The sequence below is a fragment of the Ipomoea nil genome, unplaced genomic scaffold (genome assembly GCF_001879475.1).
Source record: "Ipomoea nil cultivar Tokyo-kokei standard unplaced genomic scaffold, Asagao_1.1 scaffold1043, whole genome shotgun sequence".
Classification (NCBI taxonomy): domain Eukaryota; kingdom Viridiplantae; phylum Streptophyta; class Magnoliopsida; order Solanales; family Convolvulaceae; genus Ipomoea; species Ipomoea nil.
Window position 1 is genome coordinate 4,942,562 of NW_017617471.1, and position 25,957 is coordinate 4,968,518.

A 25,957-nucleotide genomic window follows, 5' to 3' on the forward strand; every position below is an offset into this window, starting at 1 on the left:
AATAGCAGAAAGAATGAGATGGCCTGGCTTGTGGTCTAGTTCTACCTCTCTTCATCTATTTATAGCTGAGATAGGAAAGTGAGATTAAGAAACGTGATGAAAACTAGTAATCTAACCATCCTTATATCACGGACCATGGTAAAAAATAATGTCGTTTCATAACCTACATATATGGTACTTTTTTTTTTTTTTTGTGCAATAAAAAACAACGTTGATACTACTGGTAATAATTTGTTAACTACATATATGTCAATTGTAGGTACATAATATATTAATTACATATTTATAAAATTAATATTAAGTCCATAATAAAAACTTGTTAATTTTCAAGTAAATATCCCTTAAAACTATATCATAATCATAACATATCAAATACTCAATTTATGAACCTTTAGTTTTTTGTTTATTTACCTACAGTTTTGTAACTTACATATATAAACAGTGTATTTAGTAACGTCATTTTTACCAGACAATAAAAAACAACATTAGTACTACAGGTACATAATCTTATAACTGTAAGTACATAATATGTTAACTTCATGCCATTTGCATAACATGTTAACTACATATTTATAAAATCAATACTTTATGTCCATAATAAAAAACTTGTTAATTTTCAACCAAATATCTTTTAGAACTATATCATAATTATGATTGAATGTCAAACACTCAATTTATAAATATTTAGCATTAAGTTTATTTACCTACGGTTCACATATTATGAACTTAAAACAATATTAGAATTACTTAACATGATACATTTATAGTCTACAAATTATGTGTGTGTGTGTATGCGCGTGCGCGTGTGTAGTTAACAAATTATGTACCTATAGTTAACATATTATGTATCTACTACAAAGGTGAATGTTGACCAAACGAAAAATAAATAAATAAATAAAAGGGGATGGTGCTAATTTAAACAAAATGATGTTATTTTGAACTAAGATTTATAATGTATAGTGAATTCTGATTCACGATATAATTTGTCGTACTTTAAGAGGGACTAGTATGGCGGGCCTAGAAAATGCTAGTCCATCGCTAATTCGTCGCGCCAAGAGCGGTGGATCATGTCAAGTCGACTCATTGATTTTTTTTTTTTTTAATTTTTAATTTAATTAAAATTTACTCAAAAAGTTAGGTATCTTTCCTAGTTCTCAACTCTGATCTTCTAGTGTTTCACAGCAAAAATCATGGTTGCCTTTGGTCTCGGGCTCTCAGCTAGCTTTTCGATCTAGTTTTTAATTAGCTCTCGATATTGTCCTTTATAACTTTATTGGTATCACATAACTCAATTAATTTTCTCATAACTTAACTGGACCAATTGACTTTAAAGACAAATAAATTTTCTCGATCAATTGATTTAAAACAACTTATTCACTTGTCTAACCAATAATTTTAATCTAAACTTAGCGAAAATTTAAAATGATATTTACAAATCCTAAATGCCATAAATAATACTATTCAAGTTTTTTGTAGCATGCCAAAAACTTCAAGCATACTTTTTATTACATAAATTTCTAACACTGTCTCAACAATAAAAATCAGGTGCGCGCTGCATTATAACTAATTAACTGTTAGGTCACATAACTTTTAATTAAACTGGTTAATTAAACGACCAATCATATTACACAAAATTTTTACCCTTAAAATACTTGTAATATTACTCTACTTCTCAACAAATAATAAACTATTTCACAAATTTTGAAACGTCGCGCTAGAACTTTTTATAAATACATGACATAGCTTAGCCTTCACGTCGAGGTTTTGTTGGGTTGGCAAAACCTTGATGCTAGTGTCAATGAAAAATAAAATTGTAACGGGATTGGACGGGGTGTCCGTCGCGTCAATTCATTGTGCGCCCTGATGCACGATATAATTTACCCTTAAAGGTGTCTCCTATAGTTAAGGCATGCTTAGGACACCTCATAGTATAATTTTTTTTTTTAAAAAAAAAAAAAGACTAAGCTAACAGTTTTGCTTTTTATATTCTAATTCCTCAAATTTGTATAAACCAAATAATGGATTAATATTTTTACTTTATTCATTTTATATTCCATTTTCTATATTTTTCTTATAAAAGATTATGTATTTTAATGTCTTATGCAAATATTTTCTAAAATATAATATTTATTCTTTAAATAAAAAAAATTAATTACATATAAAGGTCTGTGTTCAAAAACATATTTTATTCCACAAATGATCACATCTATGTACGTATTAAAATTAATTAAATAAAGAAGATAAATAAGTGGAGAAGCATCTACTAATTAGGATTGTGCCTAACCTAATAATAACCTCCTATAGTTAGCGGCTTAGCGCTATAAGATAACACATGCAACCTAATTACCTAGTGACTAGTGTTAAGACTTAGGAGGTGTATTAGTAGAATCTACTGACTAATCCTATTTAGATTAGGGCCGGGGAATCAATAGCAAAATAAATATATTTAATTTCCATTAGTCTTACTTTCCGGCCATGTTTTTCTTGCTCTTCTAATTGTGGCAAATTAATTATGTTGTGTGTCATGGTCTATTAAAAGATTCATTTTTAATTTACTGATTTTTTTTTTTAGATATTATACTAAAAATGAACATTCAAAAAAGTAAATATATAATAATACATTAAAAATGAACATTTAATAAACTAAAACTAAACATATATTTTAAGATAAATTTAACTGTGGAGTATGTATCATTTTAATTACACTTTAGTTTCATTTGACAATATTGCTATGTTTTTTAGTTTCATTTTCTCTCCACACAAATTTCATTATATTATAGCAATACTAAAATATCATTTAATTCCACTAGAGTTTCAATATTTGATAATATACATTATGAGTTAATTACATTTTTAGTCCTAGATTTATATGTGACAATCCTATTTTAAGTTTTTTTTTTTTTATATTAGAACATCCTTATTTGGTCCTAGTATTATTGTGGCATGATCATCATTTTTAGTCTTTCATCAACAAAATCGTTGAAATGTCGTTAAATAGAAAGACATTTCAGTTTTTTTTTTTTAATACAAAATATGTTGAACTGTTATATTTTTTATGTTTATTTTTTTGAAAAAAAAAATCCATAATTGAAGACCAAAATACTATTGTATTTAACAATATTTAAACTATTTTATTGATAAATAAAATTTATGAAATTACTTTTTTGTCTTTAAATTTAACAGCTTATGGATGGAATTTTAACAGAGGACCAAAATGGTTAATATTTTCAAAGTCAGATGACTTAATTAGGTAAAAGAAATTGTCGAGGACCAAATTGGTAATTTCACAATAGTCGGGGGACCATTTCAGTAATTAACTCTTCCAATATTATCTTGTCAGACCGGGGTGATAGATAAAGAAATTTCGTTTTTTGTTGACAAAAATAGCAGCCGTATTTAACGTGGATAGTTAAACTAGAGAGGTTAAAAAAGTAAAAACAATTAAATTGTCCATTTAATTAATAGGTAAAAAAAAAATGAAGAATAAGGTTGTACTCCTAATTCCTATCGTTTACACGAATTAATTGAACCTGACACTCATCTGTCCATAGCTGATGCCTAGGAAGTTTTGGTGGAAAGTTTGTATCCCCAACTCTATTTAATAATATTCTAACTTATAAATATCAAACTATCAGTCATATCGAAAATAACTCATTATTTATTTAAATTTTTTAAATAAAATATTTTATTGCTAACTGCCATGACACTTCACCCAAAGCTCCATCAAATTGATGGGGAAGCCATGGCGATCACTAGAGAAGCTTGGCCTAACGTATTGTAGGTAGATTTGCGAGTTGTGTGAAGCTTTGAAGTGTGTACGCGGTGGATAAGATCCGGTCCACGTAAGCAGCAGATTCATTAATTATTTATGTACTCTCTAAATTTTACTTCTGATGTAACAAATTGTAATAAGTTCTTTTTTTCATGTGGGTCCCAATACAAGTGTCTACATCAAGGTTTAATGTGTGGGAGTACAAGTTGAAAGACCATGGGTGATTAAATTTTGAAAGTTTAAAGACTATGGGTGGTTAACTCGGACTACGAATGGTAACAATTTGAAAGTCGAAGTACCATGACCGATAATTTGAAAATTTGCTGACTTGGTTCATTTGGTGCGGGCAGGTCTTCGCGTTCAAACTTCGCGTTCAATCCATGCCATATTTGTTCCTATTGGCGGAGGTGGACTTATTGCAGTTGTTGCTGCCTATATTAAAATGGTTAACCCCCAAGTAAAGATAATCGGGGTTGAGCCCAGTGATGCAAATGCTTTAGCATTGTCGTTGCATCATGGGAAGAGAGTAATGCTGGAGCAAGTAGGAGGTTTTGCAGAAGGCGTGACTGTTAAAGCGGTAGGCGAAGAAACCTTCCGTATATGTAAAGAATATGTAGATGGAGTGGTTTTTGTTGGGCGTAATGCTATGTGTGCATCAATACAGGTTAGTCATCCCATCCCTTATCCCTTTTAAATTCATAAATATGCCTGCCAGCCTGCCTTTAGTTCCATATAATTGTATGGATTAAGTGTGTCAAACAGTCTCATATTGAAGAAAAAAAAATAGAATATATGAATTTATAAAGCTTGCTAATTGATTAGATTCAATTGGTTTGTCTCATGTGTATTATAGTTGATCTTATAGTTGATAGATCTTGATCTAATCTTATTGAATATATAGTACTCAAATTTAAAAGTTGCACTGCTCACTTGTATGTAGGATATGTTTGAAGAGAAAAGGAGCATTTTAGAGCCGGCAGGTGCTCTTTCCCTTGCGGGAGCTGAAGCATACTCCAACTATTACAATCTCAAGGACCAAAACATAGTAGCAATAACCACCGGAGCAAACATAAATTTTGATAAACTGAGATTGGTAGCAGATGTTGGTAGAGAACTTAAGTCTAAGAGAAATGGAATTTGGTGGCTACTTATTTTATTGTTGATGATATATTGCATTATACGAACTAAAGATTTTTACCTATCTCTCTCTCTCTTTCTCTCTCACTATCTCTCTCTCTCTCCCACCCCCACGCTCGAATTTTGGGCTGTACAAGCTGGGCTACCGCACTGGGCCCCAAATTTTAGAAGCTCAATATTTTATTTTTACCTAGTTAATTTAGAAATAAAAATTAAAAGTTTTTAATTAAACATAAAAGGCTTTATAAAGAAATGGTAGGAACATGTATTTATTGTATTTTATGTCGCCTATGTTTTTTTATGTAATTCTTGCTTGAATTCGAGCAAATAATTGCCCAATTATTCGTGCGATGTGCGTGCAGTGTGCGTGCGATGCACTGATAATTTTTTTTTTGTTATATATTTAGATAATAAAATTACGGTATTAGTTTTATAGATTTTAATTTTGGTATGGCCTTATTTATTTATCCGAACAGGGCCACAAAAATCTAAAAAACGGTCCTGGTTGCCGTACCTTATCCTTTGCCTGGACGCTCTTGTGGGAGTCCTCACTTTGGCAATCTTCATGATTTTGTGCAGTGACAGATGTTTCTACAGGAGTGCTAGGGCCGTGCGGGACTTTGATGACGGAGACGGTGGCCATGGAAACGACGAGCCGGCGGCGCCACCGGTGCTTTAGGAGGTACAACTTTTTGGTCATTCTCGCTGGCCAAGAAAATTCGACTTAATATGTAATTAATATGTTACTAATATTAGTGTTGTTATGTTTTTAGGATCTGTTTGGAATAAACTCTGCGGGTGATGGATATTTTTAAAGCAGTCTAGGGGCACTATTAGAGAACCTGTGAAAGAGGTGGAGGAGTTTGCAGAGGTTGGAGTGGCTAAAAGATGGTCATCTAAATTAAGGTAAACGTGCAGCTGACTGCATTATATTGTAGGAACATTTATTTATTGTATTTTAACTTTGAGGTCTAAGGTTCAAAACTCGTGCACACTATTATTATTCTATAATATGTCTATTTTTACATGTGCGTTGCACGGAAAAGATTTGTTATAATCTTAAAATATTATATAGTGCAATTGATGAAATGAGTTGTATCGATTATGTTTTTTTATGTTATTCTTGCTTGAATTCGAGCAAATAATTGCCCAATTATCTGTGCGATGTGCGTGCAGAGTGCGTGCGATGCACTGATAATTTTTTTTTTTTTTGGTTATATATTTAGATAATAAAATTACGGTATTAGTTTTATAGATTTTAATTTTGATAGGGCCTTATTTATTTATCCGAACAGGGCCACAAAAATCTAAAAATCGACCCTGGTTGCCGTACCTTTTCCTTTGCTGGGCGCTCTTGTGGGAGTCCTCACTTTGTGCATCCTGGCCTGATAGACTTGCTCTCATGGTGGCCTATAATAAATATTTACTTCGTTCAATCTGTTTCATTGAGTCTTGAGTCTTGACCACTTCCTCACAGGCCGCCATGTACGCTCTCCATTTAGCCTCTCCCCCCAATCTCCATTTGGTCATCTAAATTAAGGTAAACTTGCAGCTGACTGCATTATATTGGTAGTAGAAAATTATGTTGGTTAATAATAATTAAAAAAAAATAGAGTTAATACCACAAATGGTCCTATGACTATTATGTAATAAAGGTATTTGCCATAACATAGATGAACTACAAAATATTATCACTTCAAATATGTAATTAAATACTTGGTTTTCAAAAAAAAAATGTAATTAAATACTCAATATGTGAAGTCCCAACTCCCAAGCTACCAATAGAAAGAAGTAAAAAGAATATTAAAAAAAAAAACTGAAATATAATGAATACTATATATGATTTCTCAATAATACACATTTTTGAAAACCAATTTTACACTTAGCTTGCATCCTTTGAAAAAAAAAAAAAAAAACTTCACACAAACATTATCCTGCTAAGCTGCTTTTGTGCCATGCATTGAGGATTTCTCAACCTTTCACACTCATTTGCAAATGTAACTTAATTCATTCCTACAATTCACCCGAATCTGACCATTATTACCCTCCAATGGCTTAATATTACCAATCTTAATCATAGACCCAGCAAAATCATTAGCAAAAACACGAATGTTTCCGCTGTAAGTGATGACAAGATTATCAGTTTGACCACCATTGAACAATACTTGATCCGAGTGCAAAAGTCCTTTGTTCATCACCAAGTTACTGAACTATCTTGTGTCAAAAAAGGCAGGAGAAGGGTCGAGTGGAGCAAGGGTAGAGTTGCCTCCAACGCGTGGACATGAAGCTTGGCGTTGTGCTGCAAAACCTTGTGCTGCGAAGCTAGTGGACACACTCTTTGATAATAGAATGGGGAAAGAGAGTCGGAAAATGCCATATAAATATTTCAATATTTATTATTATAAAAAACAATCCGTTGGTTACAACTCGACCCCACCAATCCTCACACAAGTTTTTGCCTTTATCCTTTTTTTTTTTGTTGGAAAAACAAAATGTATTAAAGCATAATCAAATGATTATACAATTACGTAGAGTAACATCCCAAAATGTTTGACTAGACCAAGGGCCAATTAATGATACAACCAACGTAGGATAGCTCTGAGAGATTCTTGGTGAAGGAATTGACGACATTGAAGCAATCCAAGTATGATACAAGCAGACCGTTGGTGGCAGCCAGATAGACCAAAAGATGATATACAAACAATGCTCATAGTATATATCCACAGTATTAGAAGAAAAAAAAAAAAAACTACTCAAACCAGTCCCCGAAACCCGTGGCACCCATCACCAAACCCGCATGAGATGGGTATGGCAACAACTTGTTTGAGACAAGTCGGATCAAGATGAAAATGTAATACGTATACACACAAATGTAATACTAATTAAGAATAAAGTGTTTATTATTACTTGTATGAAAATTGTAATTGTAATACTTTTAAGGAAAAAAATGTAATACTTTTATATTTTGATTTAAAAGTATTACATTTTTTTCCTCCAAAGTATTATATTTTCTTTCTAAGTAACAAATACTTGTCAATATTACTTATTAGGGAAAATGTAATACTTTTGATGGAAAATTTAATACTTTTACATCAAAATATACAAATATTAAATTCTTCTTCAAAAATATTACATTTTACATTATAAGTAATTAATTAACAAACATTTTATTGTTGATTAGTATTACATTTGCGCATATAATAAGTATGACATTTGAGAGCATGCATATAAGTATGACATTTGCATGTTGATTTGATCTGACTTGACTCGACCTATCTCAAAAATAAGAATTCGTGAGAACATCTCATACAAGTGTGTCCCCGTGAGTATATATATTGGCAAACTCGACGTGAAAAGTGAGTATTACGGACTTTAGGAGGGGTGTTGAATCTGACCATGATACCAATAAAAAGAAGTAAAAAGAAGAACAAAAAACATTGAAATATAACGTACAGATACTATATATGATTTCTCAATAATACACATTGTTGAATAACAATTTTACACTTGAATAATTAATCCATTGGAAACAAAAGAAAAAACTGAACACAAAGAATTTCACACAAACATTACCCCCAAGCCTGCTTTGGTTCCATTGAGGAACTGCAAATGTAAATCAATTCACATTCCTACAATTCACCCGAATCTGACCATTATTACCGGTCAAAGGCTTAATATTACCCATCTTGATCATAGACTGAGCAAAATCATTAGCAAAAACACGAATGTTTTGGCTGTACGTATTGACAAGATTATCAGTCTGACCACCATTGAACAATACTTGATCGGAGTGCAAAAGACCTTTGTTCATCACCAAATTACCGAAATATCTAGTGTCAAAGTAGGCAGGAGAAGGGTCGAGTGGAGCAAGGGTAGAGTTGCCTCCAACTTGTGGACATGTAGCTTGGCGTTGTGCTGCGAAACCTTGATCGATGTTGGTTTCCTTATAGATGCGATCTCTGAAGGTTCGGCATTGGGCAAGCCCCAATGTGTGGCCGCCGGAAAGTGCAACGAGGTCTTTAACATCAAGGCCTTGCTTTGAGAAATTGTCAATCAGAGCTCTCAAGTCCATGAATGGTGATGGAAGGTTGTTGTCGGCGTCAGTTCTGCTGGCGGTTGTGGAGTCCCTTCTTCCAAGTTGCACTGTCCATGATGGACCTCCTAACTGTGAAACATATATATAAAGCCAAAGTATAAATTGAAAATATTCACATATATAATTAAGTAGTTTGGAGTGTTGGTTTTATTTTTGCTTAGCTTGAGGAGTCATGAATTTAAACTGCTTACCGCGAATACCGAGTCACGAGCAGCAACAGCCAAAATGTCAGCACAAGAGACTACAGGACCATTACAGACATTATCAACTGCAGACTTGATTCTGTCAATAACTTCAAAACCACGGGCAGAATTATCATTAGCTAGAGAGTTCTTTTCACTGTCAATGGTGGAAGTAGAATCCAGTAGAATTGATGCATCACAACCCTGTATTATTTCAAATCACGCCAAAGAATAAGATTCCACTCAAAATCATATGTGATAAAAAGTATGGGTGAAGATAAGAATTAGACTATTACGTTAACGAAACAGTCATGAAAATGCAGACGCAATAAAGAGGCACCCATGCGACACTCTTGTCTAACGGCATTGAAAACAATGCGTCGAATGGTTGGCAAAGCTTGAGGACACACTCTTTGATAGTAGAATGGGGAAAGAGAGTCAGAAAATGCCATTGTGACAAAAGAGAACAACAGTATTGTACTGAAGAAGTAGCTACCGGAAGCCATTTGAGCTAGCTAGGTTAGTATAATGGGTTATTGCAGCTTCAATTACTACAACGTAACGTAGTGTAAAACAAATATGCAATTGAGTTTTGTGTTGTGTTGTGTTGTTTGGTGATCTTTGATACTATGAAGCATAAACCTTTTATAGGATAACCCAGAGCACAAGTTAGCACACTTTAAGACTTGGCCTTGTTGCAGCCCTAATTAATAATTGACAGTTTCAACGCGGCAACGAATACCTATTCTCAAATTAATTAATTTGAAAAGGTCCTAATCAAGACAAGGCCAGTTTGCCCTACACAAGCAGATTATAGTTGACATCTTTGTAGAATTGCAGTGTAATTATTCAATTATTGTTTTTATATTGCTATTGTTTAATTGGCTGTGCATTTAATCCAAATTAGTAGTTGTCGACTTTCGTAACAACTTGCTTGCGATGCAAACTAACTTAGAGTCCGTTTGGAAAGCAGGAAAATGACTTCTGGAAAATAACTTCAGAAAAATGAGTTATTTTCTGAAAAATATTTTCCTTTCTTGTGTTTGGCAGCACGGCAGAAAACAGTCTTTGTGTGTTTGGTTCATTTTCGGAAAATGAGATAGAATTGTATAATTAACCATTTTATATAATTAATTATTTTATTTAAAATAAAAAAATTATAATAAAATTTATTTTTTAAAATCAAATAATATTATTTATTAAAAAGTTAATAAAAAAAAAAGAATACGGAAGAAACCAGAGAGAACTTCTCTCTGGTTTCTTCCGGCGAGGGAAACCAGAGAGAAGTTCTCTCTGATTTCCATCTTCACGTTTTTTTTTTTTTTTCTAAATAATGTTTGCGGCAGAGGTTTCCGCCAGAAACATTGTTGGTGGAGACATGGAGTTGTTTCTGCGTTGAAGGAGGAGGCGGAATTGAAGGTAAGCAAATGTGTGGAGAAGATGGAAAATGACTTCCTCCCAAAAAAAAGGGAAGTCAATTTCCAGAAATTTGGGCTCATTTTCCATTGACTTCTCTTTATTTTCCTTTGACCATTCATTTTTCAGCCTAGTCAAACACCCAAAACCCGGAAGAAATCATTTTCCGAGTTTTCAAACAGACCCTTACTAATTTCGCTCATTTTAGGTCCTTAACCTTTAGTTGGGTTTCACTCAAATAAACATTAATTATCAACCTTAAAAAAGTTACAATTCGTTGTATCTTCGATCCTAAAAAGTAATATTCTTCTTGTCATTTTTATTTCTCAAATTCTTTCTCAATCCAGACAAACAAATATTTAGCAAGGGTTTTGTGATGAGAGTAGCATATATATGAAGCAATATGTCCTTTAATAATTTGAAAATTCAAAATAAATTGTTAATGTTAATAAAATATAAGAAATTTAATAATTTATGCCCCTCCATAATATGCTAATTATCAATGTTACTTTTGAATTATTAGTGTTGTAAATGTTGACTTCAATTTTCAAAATGGTACATATATTGTCCTCACGTACCATAGGGAAGAAAATTGAGGGGCAATATTTACACTACGGTATAATTTATGGACTAAATCTATAATTTAAGTATAATTAATGGACCAAAACTTTCGTTTTCAATAATTGAAAAAATCAATCAATACCCAAAAAAAATGAGTGAATTCCATTTTTGGTCCTACTCTTATTGGGGTCTTTCCAGATTTAGTCCACTATAATTTTTTTTGCCAAATTACACCCACAGTTATTAACATCGTTCCAGTTTTAGTCCACGTTAGACTTTCCGTTCATTTGGCCGTGATTTGGAGGGGCATTTCCGTCATTTTTTTTTTGTTTCTCTTCTACAGTATCCACTTCTGCGTCCAGCATTTTTTTCAAATCAACTTGTTCGAGAGTTAAATTAGTAATTATCACTTTACTTTTGCTTGATTCATCTGAGGCAATTTCAAGCTGTTTCTGAAGCTGTTGGAGTTTCTGTTGCTGTTCGTTCAAGAGCGTAGCATCTGAAGCTGCCTTCTTTCAACAATCAGAGAATTCAACTGCACTTCCAGACCATCTATAGTGATATTTGTTGAATTCAGTCTGTTAAGTAGCGCTTGTCGCTCTTCATTGGCCTCCTTTTCCTACTTATTCTGCTTTTCCTTTTCTTTCAGCAGCTCAGATTCGAATTTCTTCCTCATTGAAACAATGGTGGTTTCTTTTTCCTCCAGTTTAGCACTCATCTATTATGCAAATAATAGCAGATACGAGTACACACTTAACATATAAAGCAATGCTAAGAAACTTATAAACTTCACTTTTCGAGATTTAATTGATCCAACCTCTGATATTGCTTACTCCAGAGGGAAGAAAGAAAAGAATTCAAGAATTCATGATGAATATATATATATATATATATATATATATATATATATATATATATATATATATATATATATATATATATATATATAAAGCTTACAGATTCTAGAGCTTCATCAGAAATGGCTTTTTCCTTCCTGGCCAGTGCATAGAGTGCGCCTAGCACCCCTGTGCCATAAAAGCCAAATCCATTTAGAAGAGAGAGGAAGGGGTTCTGAGATTGCGACTCTCCGCCTTGAATTTTTCGCTGGCTACAAGAAAACATTCGCTTCAGAGCAGATCAAACTTGAAGACTATATACAAAGCAACAAGCGCAGAATCCATCTCTCCTAAATTCTGCAGACTATATTTGACAAAGAGTCAGACCTCAACTTCTTGTTTCTGGTCGGTGGCCTTCAATTCAGAAATGTCTGTAATAGAATCCTCTCAATGTCGACCATTGATTTGAAAAGTATATAAAGAAATAGAAAAACAATCTTAAAACATGTTCATATTACTTGGAAACAAACTATTTAATGAGGTCTATTACATACCATCGTCTGATTTGGAAAGAAATAGTAAAGTAGAATACAAACACAAGAAAATGACGGAAATGCCCCTTCAAGTCACGGCCAATTGACGGAAAGTCTAACGTGGACTAAAACTGGAACGATGTTAATAACTGTGGGTGTAATTTTGCAAAAAAAATTATAGTCTGGAAAGACCCCAATAACAGTAGGACCAAAAATGGAATTCACCCCAAAAAAAATTGTCAAAATGTACACACTGCTATTCTATTCGAAAGTGTTCACATTCATTTTGAACAAATCCCTATCTACTACTCCGTAATTTATTACATTCAAACAAAACCTCTAATCAATTCATGTAGTCAGTTTAATGCTCTAAGCTTATCCATTTATAAATTGCATTTTAACTTGATATGGATTGTATCAGCGTAAGGATGGAGTGGCGAGTGTCCTATAGTTTTTTTTTTTAATATATTTATAATTATTTACAAAATAGCATCTATTTTATATTTTTTTAAACATTTTTAGTCCAAAGAATTTGATACTTCACTAACGATGTTCGAACCTAAGACCATCCCATTTAAAATGAATGAGATGTTATTACAATATATGGTAGTACCGGTGGCATATAGTTAGTGTCCTTTTCGTGTTGTTAATCTTAATTATTGATTTTGTCAAGTTTTCGACATTTGTTAATGATTTGACCTAGCAATGTCGTCTACGAAAGGTTAAACATTTTCACGGGTTTTCCGTTTAGTCGTTTACTAATTTCTATCCTTCTTCCAAAGAGGTCTCAGTCTACGCCAATAATGGAAAGTCAAATATTACATGATGATATCTAATTTTTAAATGGATTCGAATTTAAAGTGGTTATTGGATCATGAATATAAATAAATAAATAAATAAATAAATAAATAAATAAATAAATATATATATATATATATATATATATATATATATATATATATATATATATATATATATATGGACGGAGCCAGAAATTTAGTTGATGGGGACGAAGAAGTAGGGACGAATTCAAAAAAAAATTCTAGTAAAGGCGAAACATTAAAACAAAAGAAATAATTTAAAAAATAAATAAATAAATTACCTAAGAAATATGGTTGTAAATATTGTTGGATATGGGCGAATAATCAAACACGAAACTTTATAAAAATATTCATAGCAAAATATAAAACATAATTAATTTGATAAAATAATTTGAATAGAAAACACATTATTAATATAAAAGAATGTTATGTGTGTGTGTGTGTGCGTGCGTGTGTGTGTGTTAAATATTAAAAAAACTGTGATTCTGTTGAAGCCATAGGGAAGGAGTAAAAGAAACTGTAAAACTATTTTGGTGCCAAGGATTCATACTTATAACCTTTACTATTACCAAACATATGTTCTGCTAACTAATTCAACTCATTTCTTGTTAATATTAATAGTTTTGTATACTAATACTAAATCCTATGTTATATTTATACATATACACATACAAAGATTATATATGGGGTGAGGATGGGGGTAGGGTGGGGTGAGAGGGGCAGTTGCCCCCTGCCCCTCATTTGGCTCCCTTGTATATATAAAAATATAAATATAAATAAATAAATAAATATATATATATATATATATATATATATATATATATATATATATATATATATATATATATATATATATATATATATATATATATATATAGGAAAGGGATCAGGTGCGGGTGGGGCTTCCCGTGCAGTTGTGCGGGTGGACCACATTAAGCATTAATTTTTAATAAATTTTACCCCTGCCACGTAAGCAGGTAATCTGCTGCTCAGGTAGTTGTGCGGGTGGACCACATTAAGCATTAATTTTTAATAAATTTTACCCCTGCCACGTAAGCAGGTAATCTGCTGCTCAGGTTGAATTCCCAACCCTAAGTCACGGTGCGCACAAGGAATCTGCCCACTTTGGACATAATTCCCACACTGCCACCGCCGAAATTCGAACATTGGTCTCTTCTCCCAAATACTGCCCACTAAATCATTGAGCTAAGCCCATGCGGGTAATAGCTAATCCACGATATAAGTAATGATAGAGCTCCCCATAAAAATCTACAAGTTTTTGTTTAACCCAATAAGGATATTTGCCATAACATTAACATAGATGAACTAAAAAAATATTATCACTTCAAATATGTAATTAAATACTTGGTTTAAAAAAAATGTAATTAAATACTCAATATGTGAAGTCCCAATTCCCAAGGTACCAATAGAAAGAAGTAAAAAGAATATTTAGAAAAAAAAAAAAAAAAAAAAAAACTGAAATATAACGAATACTATATATGATTTCTCAATAATACACATTTTTGAATACCAATTTTACACTTAGCTTGCATCCTTTGAAAACAAAAGAAAAAAAAAAAAAAAAAATACCCCAACACAAAGAACTTCACACAAACATAATCCTCCCAATCTGCTTTGTGCCATGCATTGAGGATTTCTCAACCTTTCACACTCAACTGCAAATGTAACTCAATTCACATTCCTACAATTCACCCGAATCTGACCATTATTACCGGTCAAAGGCTTAATATTACCCATCTTAATCATAGACTGAGCAAAATCATTAGCAAAGATGCGAATATTTTGACGGTACGTATTGACAAGATTATCAGTCTGACCACCATTGAACAATACTTGATCGGAGTGCAAAAGTCCTTTGTTCATCACCAAATTACCGAAATATCTAGTGTCAAAGTAGGCAGGAGAAGGGTCGAGTGGAGCAAGTGTAGAGTTGCCTCCAACTTGTGGACATGTAGCTTGGCGTTGTGCTGCGAAACCTTGATCGATGTTGGTTTCCTTATAGATGCGATCTCTGAAGGTCCGGCATTGGGCAAGCCCCAATGTGTGGCCGCCGGAAAGTGCAACGAGGTCTTTAACATCAAGGCCTTGCTTTGAGAAATTGTCAATCAGAGCTCTCAAGTCCATGAATGGCGATGGAAGGTTGTTGTCGGCGTCAGTTCTGCTGGCGGTTGTGGAGTCCCTTCTTCCAAGTTGCACTGTCCAGGATGGACCTCCTAACTGTGAAACATATATAAAGCCAAAGTATAAATTAAAACTATTCACATATATAATTTATAAGTAGTTTAATTGGAGTGTTGGTTTTATTTTTGTGTGAGAGTCATGAATTTAAACTGCTTACCGCGAATACAGAATCACGAGCAGCAACAGCCAAAATGTCAGCACAAGAGACTACAGGACCATTGCAGACATTATCAACTGCAGACTTGATTTTGTCAATAACTTCAAAACCACGGGCAGAATTATCATTAGCTAGAGAGTTCTTTTCACTGTCAATGGAGGAAGTAGAATCCAGTAGAATTGATGCATCGCAACCCTGTATTATTTCAAATCACACCAAAGAATAAGATTCCACTCAAAATCATATATGATAAAAAAAAAAAAAAAATGGGTGTATAGATCAGAGTATTACGTTAACGAAACAGTCATGAAAATGCAGACGCAATAAAGAGGCACCCATGCGGCGCTCTTGTCTAACGGCATTGAAAACGATGCGTCGAATGGTTGGCAGAGCTTGAGGACACACTCTTTGATAGTAGAATGGGGAAAGAGAGTCGGAAAATGCCATTGTGACAAAAGAGAACAACAGTATTGTGCTGAGGAAGTAGCTACCGGAAGCCATTTGAGCTAACTAGGTTAGTATATGGGTTATTGCAGCTTTAATTACTACAACGTAACGTAGTACGAAACAAATATGCAATTGAGTTTTGTGTTGTGTTGTGTTGTTTGGTGATCTATGATACTATGAAGCATAAACCTTTTATAGGATAACCAAGAGCACAAGTTAGCACACTTTATGACTTGGCCTGGTTGCAGCCCTAATTAATAATTGACAGTTTCAACGCGGCAACGAATACCTATTCTCAAATTAATTTGAAAAGGTCCTAATCAAGACAAGTCCAGTTTGCCTTACACAAGCAGATTATAGTTGACATCTTTTGTAGAATTGCAGTGTAATTATTCAATTATTGTTTTTATATTTTTATTGTTTAATTGGCTGTGCATTTAATCCAAATTAGTAGTTGTCGACTTTCGTAACAACTTGCTTGCGGTGCAAACTAACTTACTGATTTCGCTCATTTTAGGTCCTTAACCTTTAGTTGGGGTTTCATCACTAAAATAAACATTAATTATCAACCTTTAAAAAGTTACAATTCGATTGTATCTTCGATCCTAAAAAGTAATCTCTCATTTTTGTTTCTCAAATTCTTCCTCAATCCATAAAAACAAGTATTTAGCAAAGATTTTGCGATAAGAGTAGTGTATATATGAAGATTTATAGAGGGAGTTTGGAAAAAATTTACAAAATGTTCACTATGTCCTTTAATAATTTGAAAATTCAAAATAAACGGTTAATGTTAATAAAATATGAAAAAAAAATTGTAATTTATGTCCCTTCATAATATGTAAATTATCAATGTCAATCTTGAATTATTAGTGTTGTAAATGTTGTCCTTCAATTTTCAAAACGGTACGTATATTGCCCCTTAAATACCGTACGAGATGAAAATTGAGAGACAAGATTTAAACTACTAATAATTCAAAAGTGACATTGATGGAAGGGTATAAATTATAATTTTCTTTAGAATATATAAGTAATGGATTTAAAACGACACTTTTAACATAATTAAAAGGGAAATATTTGTATACGATAATAATTTATGGTCTAAATTTACAATTTAAATATAATTAATGTACTAAAACTTTCGTTTTCAATAATTGATAAATTGATAAATCAATCAATACCCAAAAAAGCTGTCAAAATGTACCCACTGCTATTCTATTCGAAAGTGTTCACATTCATTTTGAAAAAATCCCTAACTACTACACCGTAATTTATTACATTCAAACAAAACCTCTAACGAATTCATGGGAGAAGAATTAATGCTCGATCTAAGCTTATCCATTTAACTTGATATGGATTGTGTCAGCGTAACTGCGTAAGGATGGAGTGGCGGCGCGCGGTGGCATATAGTCTTTTTTTTTTTTTTTTTAAATACTTATAATTATTTACAAGATAGTATTTGTTTTATATTTTCTTAAATATTTTCATCCCAAGAAATCTGAGCTCTCCCTACCCGTGTTCGAACATATGACTATTTATTTAAAATGATAAACAAGATGTCATTACACTAGTTGACCGGTGGCATATAGTTAGTGTCCTTTTTCGTGTTGTTAATCTTAATTATTGATTTTGTCAAGTTTTCGGCATTTGTTAATGATTTGACCTAGCAATGTCGTCTATGAAAGGTTAAACCTTTTCACGGGTTTTCCGTTAAGGCGTTTACTAATTTCTATCATTCATGCATTAAGAGGTCTCAGTCTACGCCAATAATGGAAAGTCAAATATTACATGATGATATCTCATTTTTAAAATGTTTCGAATTTAAAGTGGTTATTGAATCATAAATATATATATATATATATATATATATATATATATATATATATAGAGAGAGAGAGAGAGAGTAAATATTTTGGTTCTTCATATTCCGCTAATATGAACTCAATGTATTACGTTTATGAATCAAATTTGTCCATTTCAACAACAAACCAATTTTTATATTATTACACTTAAATTTAATGTTTACTAAATAGATATTTATAACCGACCAAATTTGGAACAAAAATAATAGTCAATGGACTATTTTATGGTCAAATTGAAAGTCGAGGAAGAAAATTGATAAATGTAAAAAGTTAAGAGACCATTTATGATTCAATTGAAAGTCGATTATGAAAATTGATTAATGTCAATATTCAAAGGACTATTCCTGAAATTAACTCTTTAATTTTATATTCACATTTAATTAACATGTTCATTTTTAGTGGGTTCAATTAATTATATTTTTCTACAATTTCATTTTTCGTGTAGTACAAGTCAAAAAGAACATATAATACACTAAAAATAAAATTATAGTAATATACTAAAAATGAACATTCATCAGTCTATCATATTTAATAAAGTAAAAGTGGACCTATAGATCGAATGAGGCCGGCTGTCGAAGCTCACCCCACACTTAATTGCAAGATGAGGTGGATTAACCTAATGGATTTATTTTCAAAAAAAAAAAAAAAAAAAAAAAAAAAAAAAAAAAAAACCTAATGGATTTAAACTGTTTTGACTGCTCTAATCTTATTATAGCTAATCTACGATATAAGTATTGATAGAGCTCCCCATAAAAATCTACAAGTTTTTGTTTAACCCAATAAGGGTATTTGCCATAACATAGATGAACTAAAAAAATATTATCACTTCAAATACGTAATTAAATACTTGGTTAAAAAATAAAAAAAAAACACATGTAATTAAATACTCAATATGTGAAGTCCCAACTCCCAAGGTACCAATAGAAAGAAGTAAAAAGAATATTAAAAAAAAAAACTGAAATATAACGAATACTATATATGATTTCTCAATAATACACATTTTTGAATACCAATTTTACACTTAGCTTGCATCCTTTGAAAAAAAAAAAAAAAAAAAAAAAAAAAAAAAAAAAAAAAAACCAATACAAAGAACTTCACACAAACATTATCCTCCGATCCCAAGCTGCTTTAATTTTGTGCCATTGAGTATTTCTCAACCGTTCACACTCAACTGCAAATGTAAATCAATTCACATTCTTACAATTCACCCGAATCTGACCATTATTACCGGTCAAAGGCTTAATATTACCCATCTTAATCATAGACTGAGCAAAATCATTAGCAAAAACACGAATGTTTCCGCTATAAGTGTTGACAAGATTATCAGTCTGACCACCATTGAACAATACTTGATCGGAGTGCAAAAGCCCTTTCTTCATCACCAAGTTACTGAAATATCTAGTGTCAAAGAAGGCAGGAGAAGGGTCGAGTGGAGCAAGTGTAGAGTTGCCTCCAACGCGTGGACATGAAGCTTGGCGTTGTACTGCGAAGCCTTGATCAATGTTGGTTTCATTATAGATGCGATCTCTGAAGGTTCGGCACTGGGCAAGCCCCAATGTGTGGCCGCCGGAAAGTGCAACCAGATCTTTAACATCAAGGCCTTGCTTTGAGAAATTATCAATTAGAGCAGTCAAGTCCATGAAAGGTGATGGAAGGTTGTTGTCGGCGTCAGTTCTGCTGGCGGTTGTGGAGTCCCTTCTCCCAAGTTGCACTGTCCATGATGGACCTCCTAACTGTAAAACATATATAAACCCAAACAATAAATTGAAAATATTCGATCACATATATAATTATTAAGTAATGAATTTAAATAGTATAGGTAATGAGGTAGTTACCGCAAATACAGAGTCACGAGCAGCAACAGCTAAAATGTCAGCACAAGAGACTACCGGACCATTACAGACTTTATCAACAGCAGACTTGATTCGATCAATAACTTCAAAACCTCGCGCAGAATTAGCATTTGCTAGAGAGTTCTTTTCACTGTCAATGGTGGAAGTAGAATCCAGTAGAAGTGATGCATCACAACCCTGTATTATTTCAAATCACGCCAAATAATAAGATTTCACTCAAAAGTAATGTATATATAATAATTCATAAAAGAAAAAGGGTGAAGAGTATTACATTAACAAAACAATCATGAAAATGGAGACGTAATAAAGAGGCACCCATGCGACGCTCTTGTCTAACGGCGTCGAAGACAATGCGCCGAATGGTTGGCAAAGCTAGAGGGCACACTTTTTGATAGTAGAATGGGGAAAGAGAGTCGGAAAATGCCATTGTGGCAAAAGAGAACAACAGTATTGTGCCGAGGAAGTAGCTACCAGAAGCCATTTTGAGCTAGCTAGTAATTAAGTACTACTACAACGTAGTGCAAAACAAATATGCTTGAGTTTTGTGTTGTGTTGTTTGGTGATTTTTGATACTATGAAGCATAAACCTTTTATAGGATAAGCAAGAGTACAAGTTAGCACACTTTAAGACTTGGCCTGGTAGCAGCAGCCTTAATTAATAATCCACAGTTTCAACGCGGCAACGAATACCTATTCTCAAATTAATTTCAAAAAGGTCCTAATCAAGACAAGGCCAGTTTGCCCTACATAAGCAGATTATCGTTGACATCTTTGTAGAATTGCAGTGTAATGCAATTATTGATATTATATATTTTTTTCATTTAATCCAAATTAGCACTTGTCCACTTTCGTAACAACTTGCTTTGCTGTGCTAACTTATTGATTTCAATCCATTTAAAGTCCTTAACCTTTAGTTGGGATTTCACTAAAATAGACATTAAGCATCTGCCCATGACCTTGTGGTCTAGTGGCATAAAGTGACTCTGACTCTTTGCAGGGCCGGTTTTTAGATTTTTGTGACCCTGTTCGGATAAATAAATAAGACCCTACTAAAATTAAAATCTTTAAAACTAATACCGTAATTTTATTATCTAAATATATAACAAAAAAAAAAATTATTCGTGCATCGCACGATACAACCCATTTCATCAATTGCACTATATAATATTCGTTGTTATAATTTAAAGATTATAACAAATCTTTTCCGTGCAACGCACATGTAAAAATAGACATATTATGGAATAATAATAATAGGTAAAATTAGTAATCATTGGAAATTAGTATAAGACTCAGCTCGAAAATATCAACGCTGGAATGGGCACCTAATCCTCAAGCTGAAATGGTCTTCCTCTATTAAGAAACAAAATTAAAGAACTTCATGGACATATGTATAGTCAAATGCCAATTATTATTTATATTATTTTAAAATTGGAATAGAATTAGCCGTGATTTTCGAAACAACTTGCATCCAACGTAGCCAACTAATCAATTTCACTTTCCCTAAGTTTATGTTACACCAAATATACTTGAAAATTAAACTGTGTTTCTCTGTCAAACAGTCTCAAGATGGAATTCCTTATAAGAAAGGGTTTTGAATGTATCATTATATTGCTCGCTAGCTGGAAAAATATATATCTTTGATGAATTTGAAAATTAAATTAACCTTAAACAATAATTACTAAGATGCTCTATACCGTATCTATAAGGCAGTGCCGCAGTCACTACTGGAAATTCTGAAATTTCCGACCACCTGAAAGTGATCATAAATCAAGTTGAAAGTCTTGTTCCGACCACTTTTGGTATCCGGAAAAACCTTTGTTGCTATTTCCGACCACTTTTTGGACTTTTTGGTATCAACTTAATTTAAGATCATTTTCAGGTGGTCGGAAATTTTAAAATTTCCAGTAGTGAGTGTTTACACATAAATGTCAATGATTATAACGCCTTACCTTTAAATTTAAATTAAAAGTTTAAATTTAAATGGATGAGTTAATTTTATAAATATTGTAAACTTAAAAATATACAATAATTATAACATTGATTCCATAATTTTTTTTACAATAATTATAACATGACGGTTTCAATCCACATGTTTAATTACAATCAATTTTCATTATGCATGATTATTATTTTTGTGTCAAAATTGATCATGTCGGATCACAAGTCATCCCTCCAACTAAAACATGCCGGATTGTATAATTTATAAGGGTATTTTCGTCCATTCATGTTTAATATGCCAATTCCATTAATGTATGAACTTCCATCCAAATATTGAAATTGCTACAATAATAGAGCATATTTTGGATGGGAGTTCATATATTAATGAAATTGGCATATTAAATATGAATGGACAAAAAACACTTACAAATTACACATCTTGCATGTTTTAGTCGGAGGGATTATCGGCGTGATTAATTTTGACACAAAAACAATATTAAAATTGGTAATAATTAAACATGTGAACCAAAACTATCATTTTGTTAATACTCGTGGAATCAAAATTGGTATTTGCTCTTTTAACATTATATTATGTTCTTAACTATTCTTATTACATGAAAAAAAAAAAAAAAAAAAAAAAAAGATAAATAATTTTCCTTACTTGCCTATGTATATTCGACCTTTGAAACATTCTACACTTTTTATTCCTATGCCAAGCACTTGTTTTCAGATGACATGTAGTGACTTTCCCATATGGGAGGTCATGGATCGAGCCTTAGTGGAGGCGGTGTTGACTCTTTGCCTTTCAACAGATTGAAAATCTATAGATGAATAGATACTACAATGTTAAGCTTTCAAAAAAAAAAAAAAACTTTTTATTCCAATGATCAGCCATAGAGATTTGTATGTGTGTGTGTGTGTATATATATATATATATATATATGTATATATATATATATATATATATATATATATATATATATATATATATATATATATATATATATATATATATATATATATATATATATATATATATATATATATATATATATAGAGGAGTGATCACATGTGGCCATGTTGTTAGGTGTGGTCATATGGTTAATTATAGACCATTAGATTAGATAGATCTAATGGATCATATTAATCAAGATTTTTTCAGTATTTTCGCGCACATTCTTCTACCCAGCGAACTGTAAGGGTAAACTTGTCATAAAACACCGGAATAAGGAAAATCACATTGTTGTGTGTTTTATTACACTATTGGTGCATGTTGTCAACACTGTTGGTGTATTCTGGAACTCGACGGCTATAAATGGCCACTGTAATTACCATAACACGGGAATACACCATTGGTGTGTTTCACTGTGGTGTGTTTTATTACACTATTGGTGCATGTTGTCAACATTGTTGGTGTATTCTGGAACCCGCCCGCTATAAATGGTCACTGTAATTACCATAACACCCCCACTTACTAAAACGCGCGAAAATCCTCAGAATTACCACAGCCTTTAGATTAAACTGATTCAACGACACAGATACAACCACACGACCACACCTAATGACATGACCACATATGAGCGTTTTTCTATATATATATATATATATATATATATATATATATATATATATATATATATATATATATATATATATATATATATATATATATATATATCAGATAAATTAAAACAGTTCAAGTGTTCATCAATATAACGTAGACAAATAATCTAGTAGACTTGTTTAAGTAGTAATAAGGTTCATATTTATTCAAGTAGCTAGTATAATCATACGATATCTTAGTTAAAATTGAAATGAGCACAAACCAACGGCACATAATCCGTAGAATGTTGAGTGACATTCAGGATATTCAAAAGTAAAAGTTACATTAATAAGACTCTATTTAATTTCTTTTTTTTTTTTTTCTGATGAGGAAAATGCGAAACCATTGCGAAGCTTTATTTAATTGGTAATATAATTGTTGGGTGGCATTTTGATTGGGTCTCGATCAATTGATTTTCCTGCAGTTCTTTCTAATTTGACCATTTGAGCCCGTGAGAGGGCTGAGAGTACTCATTTTTACTATAGCTTTTGTAAAATCTGAAGCAAAGGTCGAAGGGTTTGCACTATAAGTGTTGACTATAGAATCTGTAAAACTTCCATTGAAGAGCGCTTGATCTGAATGCAAAAGTCCTTTTTGGCTAAGCAAGTTCTTAAAGTAACCATTGTCAAATGTCTTTGGGGTGCTATCAAGTGGAGCAAGGTTATTGTCATCCTTGCTTCGAGGACAGATTGCTTGCAATGATCTTGCGAATGAGGCATTTATATTCGTGTCATTATAAATTCGATCTCGAAAACTCACACACCTAGCTAGCCCTATTGTGTGAGCTCCTGCACAAAATTAAAATAAGTGAAACATAGTTAACAATTAGAAATTGAATGGCATAACAATTAGGATCAATAACCAATATATATAATATATATATATATATATATATATATATATATATATATATATATATATATTATTAGAACAAACCTGAGAGAGCAACCATTTCCCTGACACTAAAGCCTTTGTTTGAGAAAGAAGAAATGAGTTGACTGAGATTGAAAGCTGGTGCAGGAAGGTCCCTGTTAGCATCACTGAAACTTGCAGTAGTTGAGTCTCTTCTGCCTAGTAAAACCTTCCAACTCGGACCACCTAGCTGCAATATAATTTTGTCACACCTTAGCTTGTTTAATGAATTATAATTCAAATTTTGATATAATTTTAGTAGTTTGTTAATAATTAGTGTTGTTATTCCTAACATGACTTATACTTGCAGTGTGCTATGACTCCAATGAGTATGACTTTGGCAAGAATTATCCATTGTGTTATATATGGACTACTTTGATCCATAATATGTAATCTAAAACTAGTATAATTCAAAAAAAAAACAAAAAAAAAAAACAAAAAAACAAAAAACAAAAAAAACAAAGGCTTAAGAGATGTAAATAAATGGAATATGATGAGAATATTTAATTTATTACCAAAATAACCGAGTCTCGACTTGCAATGGTTAAAATATCTGCACAAGATACGACACCAGGACAAGATTTCTCAACTTGAGTTTTAATTTTATCAATCACGTCAAATCCTCTAATTGATCCCTTATTTGGGGCAGCAGACTTCTCCCCGATAAAGTTTACCGTGTCATCCAGCAATATTGATGCATCACAACCCTATTTCAATTATTTTGTTAGAAACAAAACAAAACAAAAACATTTAAAATTGAAATTGTTAATAATATCATCTCAACATACTTGGTTTAACTGATTTTTTTTTTTTTTTTTGTGTATATTTGACAAAGATTATAAAATATGAATTGCACTGCACATTATATTTAAATAAAATATAATTAATCCATGAATAATTCATAATTATAAGCAAAGAGGGACATAGATAATGTAGGGTTGTACGTAAAACTTGCATTAACGAAGCAGTCATGGAAAAGGAGACGAAGCAATGATGCTCCCATCCGAGGCTCGGCCAACACAGCATAGCGAACGCCAGATTTGATTATGGAAAGCACTTTAGGACATGACTTTTTGTAAAAATTTTCGGACAACTTAGCAGAGCTCATCCCCAAGAGGAAGGAGAAGAGTAGTATTAATGCAACATTATACATTGAAGAAGGAATGGGATTCATCATGACAAAGGGAGGAGAGAATAAAGAGAGATTGTCTCAACTTTCAATAGAAGATGGCTTGGCTTGTGGTTTATTGCTTCCTCTCTTCATTTATTTATAGCAGATCAGAGATCAAGAGAACATTATTTGCATGTGTACGTTACATGGCATTGCACATTTGATTTTCACAAAAATGAAAAGTTAATTACTCTATTAACGAGTAATAGAGTAATGTGATCAAAAGTCAAAAGCCATTTTAATTTCAAGCATGTACAAAGTACTTTCTTATTAATTAGTGTTTAATTAACCTAACTTAAGCTATCAGAGAAATCCAGGTTAACACGTATGATATACAAGAAGATGTACAGAATACATCATATATATTGATTGTTTTCAACATGTTTCATTTAAGGATGTAATTTAGGACCTTAGGGGGTGTATCCAATCAAGATTCATATATATTAACTTTGAGTTAATTC

At 32.2% G+C, this 25,957-nt stretch overlaps 5 protein-coding genes across 5 annotated transcripts; all 5 read right to left on the reverse strand.

The window, feature by feature from the left end:
* Window positions 1-8,331: 8,331 nt before the first annotated feature.
* Window positions 8,332-16,323, reverse strand: LOC109182247 (peroxidase 2-like). The gene is made up of 4 exons (XM_019332366.1): window positions 16,005-16,323; window positions 15,714-15,908; window positions 14,998-15,592; window positions 8,332-8,490 (listed from the first exon to the last, which is right to left on the reverse strand). The coding sequence occupies exons 1-3, from the start codon at window positions 16,212-16,214 to the stop codon at window positions 15,044-15,046; spliced, it is 954 nt and encodes a 317-aa protein (XP_019187911.1). The 5' UTR covers window positions 16,215-16,323; the 3' UTR covers window positions 8,332-8,490; window positions 14,998-15,043.
* LOC109182244 (peroxidase 2-like) lies at window positions 8,347-9,803 on the reverse strand. Its single transcript, XM_019332362.1, has 3 exons — window positions 9,484-9,803; window positions 9,197-9,391; window positions 8,347-9,074 (listed from the first exon to the last, which is right to left on the reverse strand). The coding sequence occupies exons 1-3, from the start codon at window positions 9,691-9,693 to the stop codon at window positions 8,526-8,528; spliced, it is 954 nt and encodes a 317-aa protein (XP_019187907.1). The 5' UTR covers window positions 9,694-9,803; the 3' UTR covers window positions 8,347-8,525.
* On the reverse strand, window positions 11,784-12,378 carry LOC109181167 (MAR-binding filament-like protein 1-1). Its single transcript, XM_019330922.1, has 2 exons — window positions 12,122-12,378; window positions 11,784-11,882 (listed from the first exon to the last, which is right to left on the reverse strand). Exons 1-2 carry the CDS (start codon window positions 12,284-12,286, stop codon window positions 11,784-11,786), a joined length of 264 nt encoding a protein of 87 aa, XP_019186467.1. The 5' UTR covers window positions 12,287-12,378.
* A 2,649-nt stretch (window positions 16,324-18,972) lies between the features above and the next one.
* LOC109182246 (peroxidase 2-like) lies at window positions 18,973-20,468 on the reverse strand. Its single transcript, XM_019332365.1, has 3 exons — window positions 20,144-20,468; window positions 19,855-20,049; window positions 18,973-19,752 (listed from the first exon to the last, which is right to left on the reverse strand). The coding sequence occupies exons 1-3, from the start codon at window positions 20,351-20,353 to the stop codon at window positions 19,204-19,206; spliced, it is 954 nt and encodes a 317-aa protein (XP_019187910.1). The 5' UTR covers window positions 20,354-20,468; the 3' UTR covers window positions 18,973-19,203.
* Window positions 20,469-23,667: 3,199 nt separating this feature from the next.
* LOC109181359 (peroxidase P7-like) lies at window positions 23,668-25,551 on the reverse strand. The gene is made up of 4 exons (XM_019331109.1): window positions 25,281-25,551; window positions 24,841-25,032; window positions 24,350-24,515; window positions 23,668-24,201 (listed from the first exon to the last, which is right to left on the reverse strand). Exons 1-4 carry the CDS (start codon window positions 25,500-25,502, stop codon window positions 23,819-23,821), a joined length of 963 nt encoding a protein of 320 aa, XP_019186654.1. The 5' UTR covers window positions 25,503-25,551; the 3' UTR covers window positions 23,668-23,818.
* Between the last annotated feature and the right edge of the window lie 406 nt (window positions 25,552-25,957).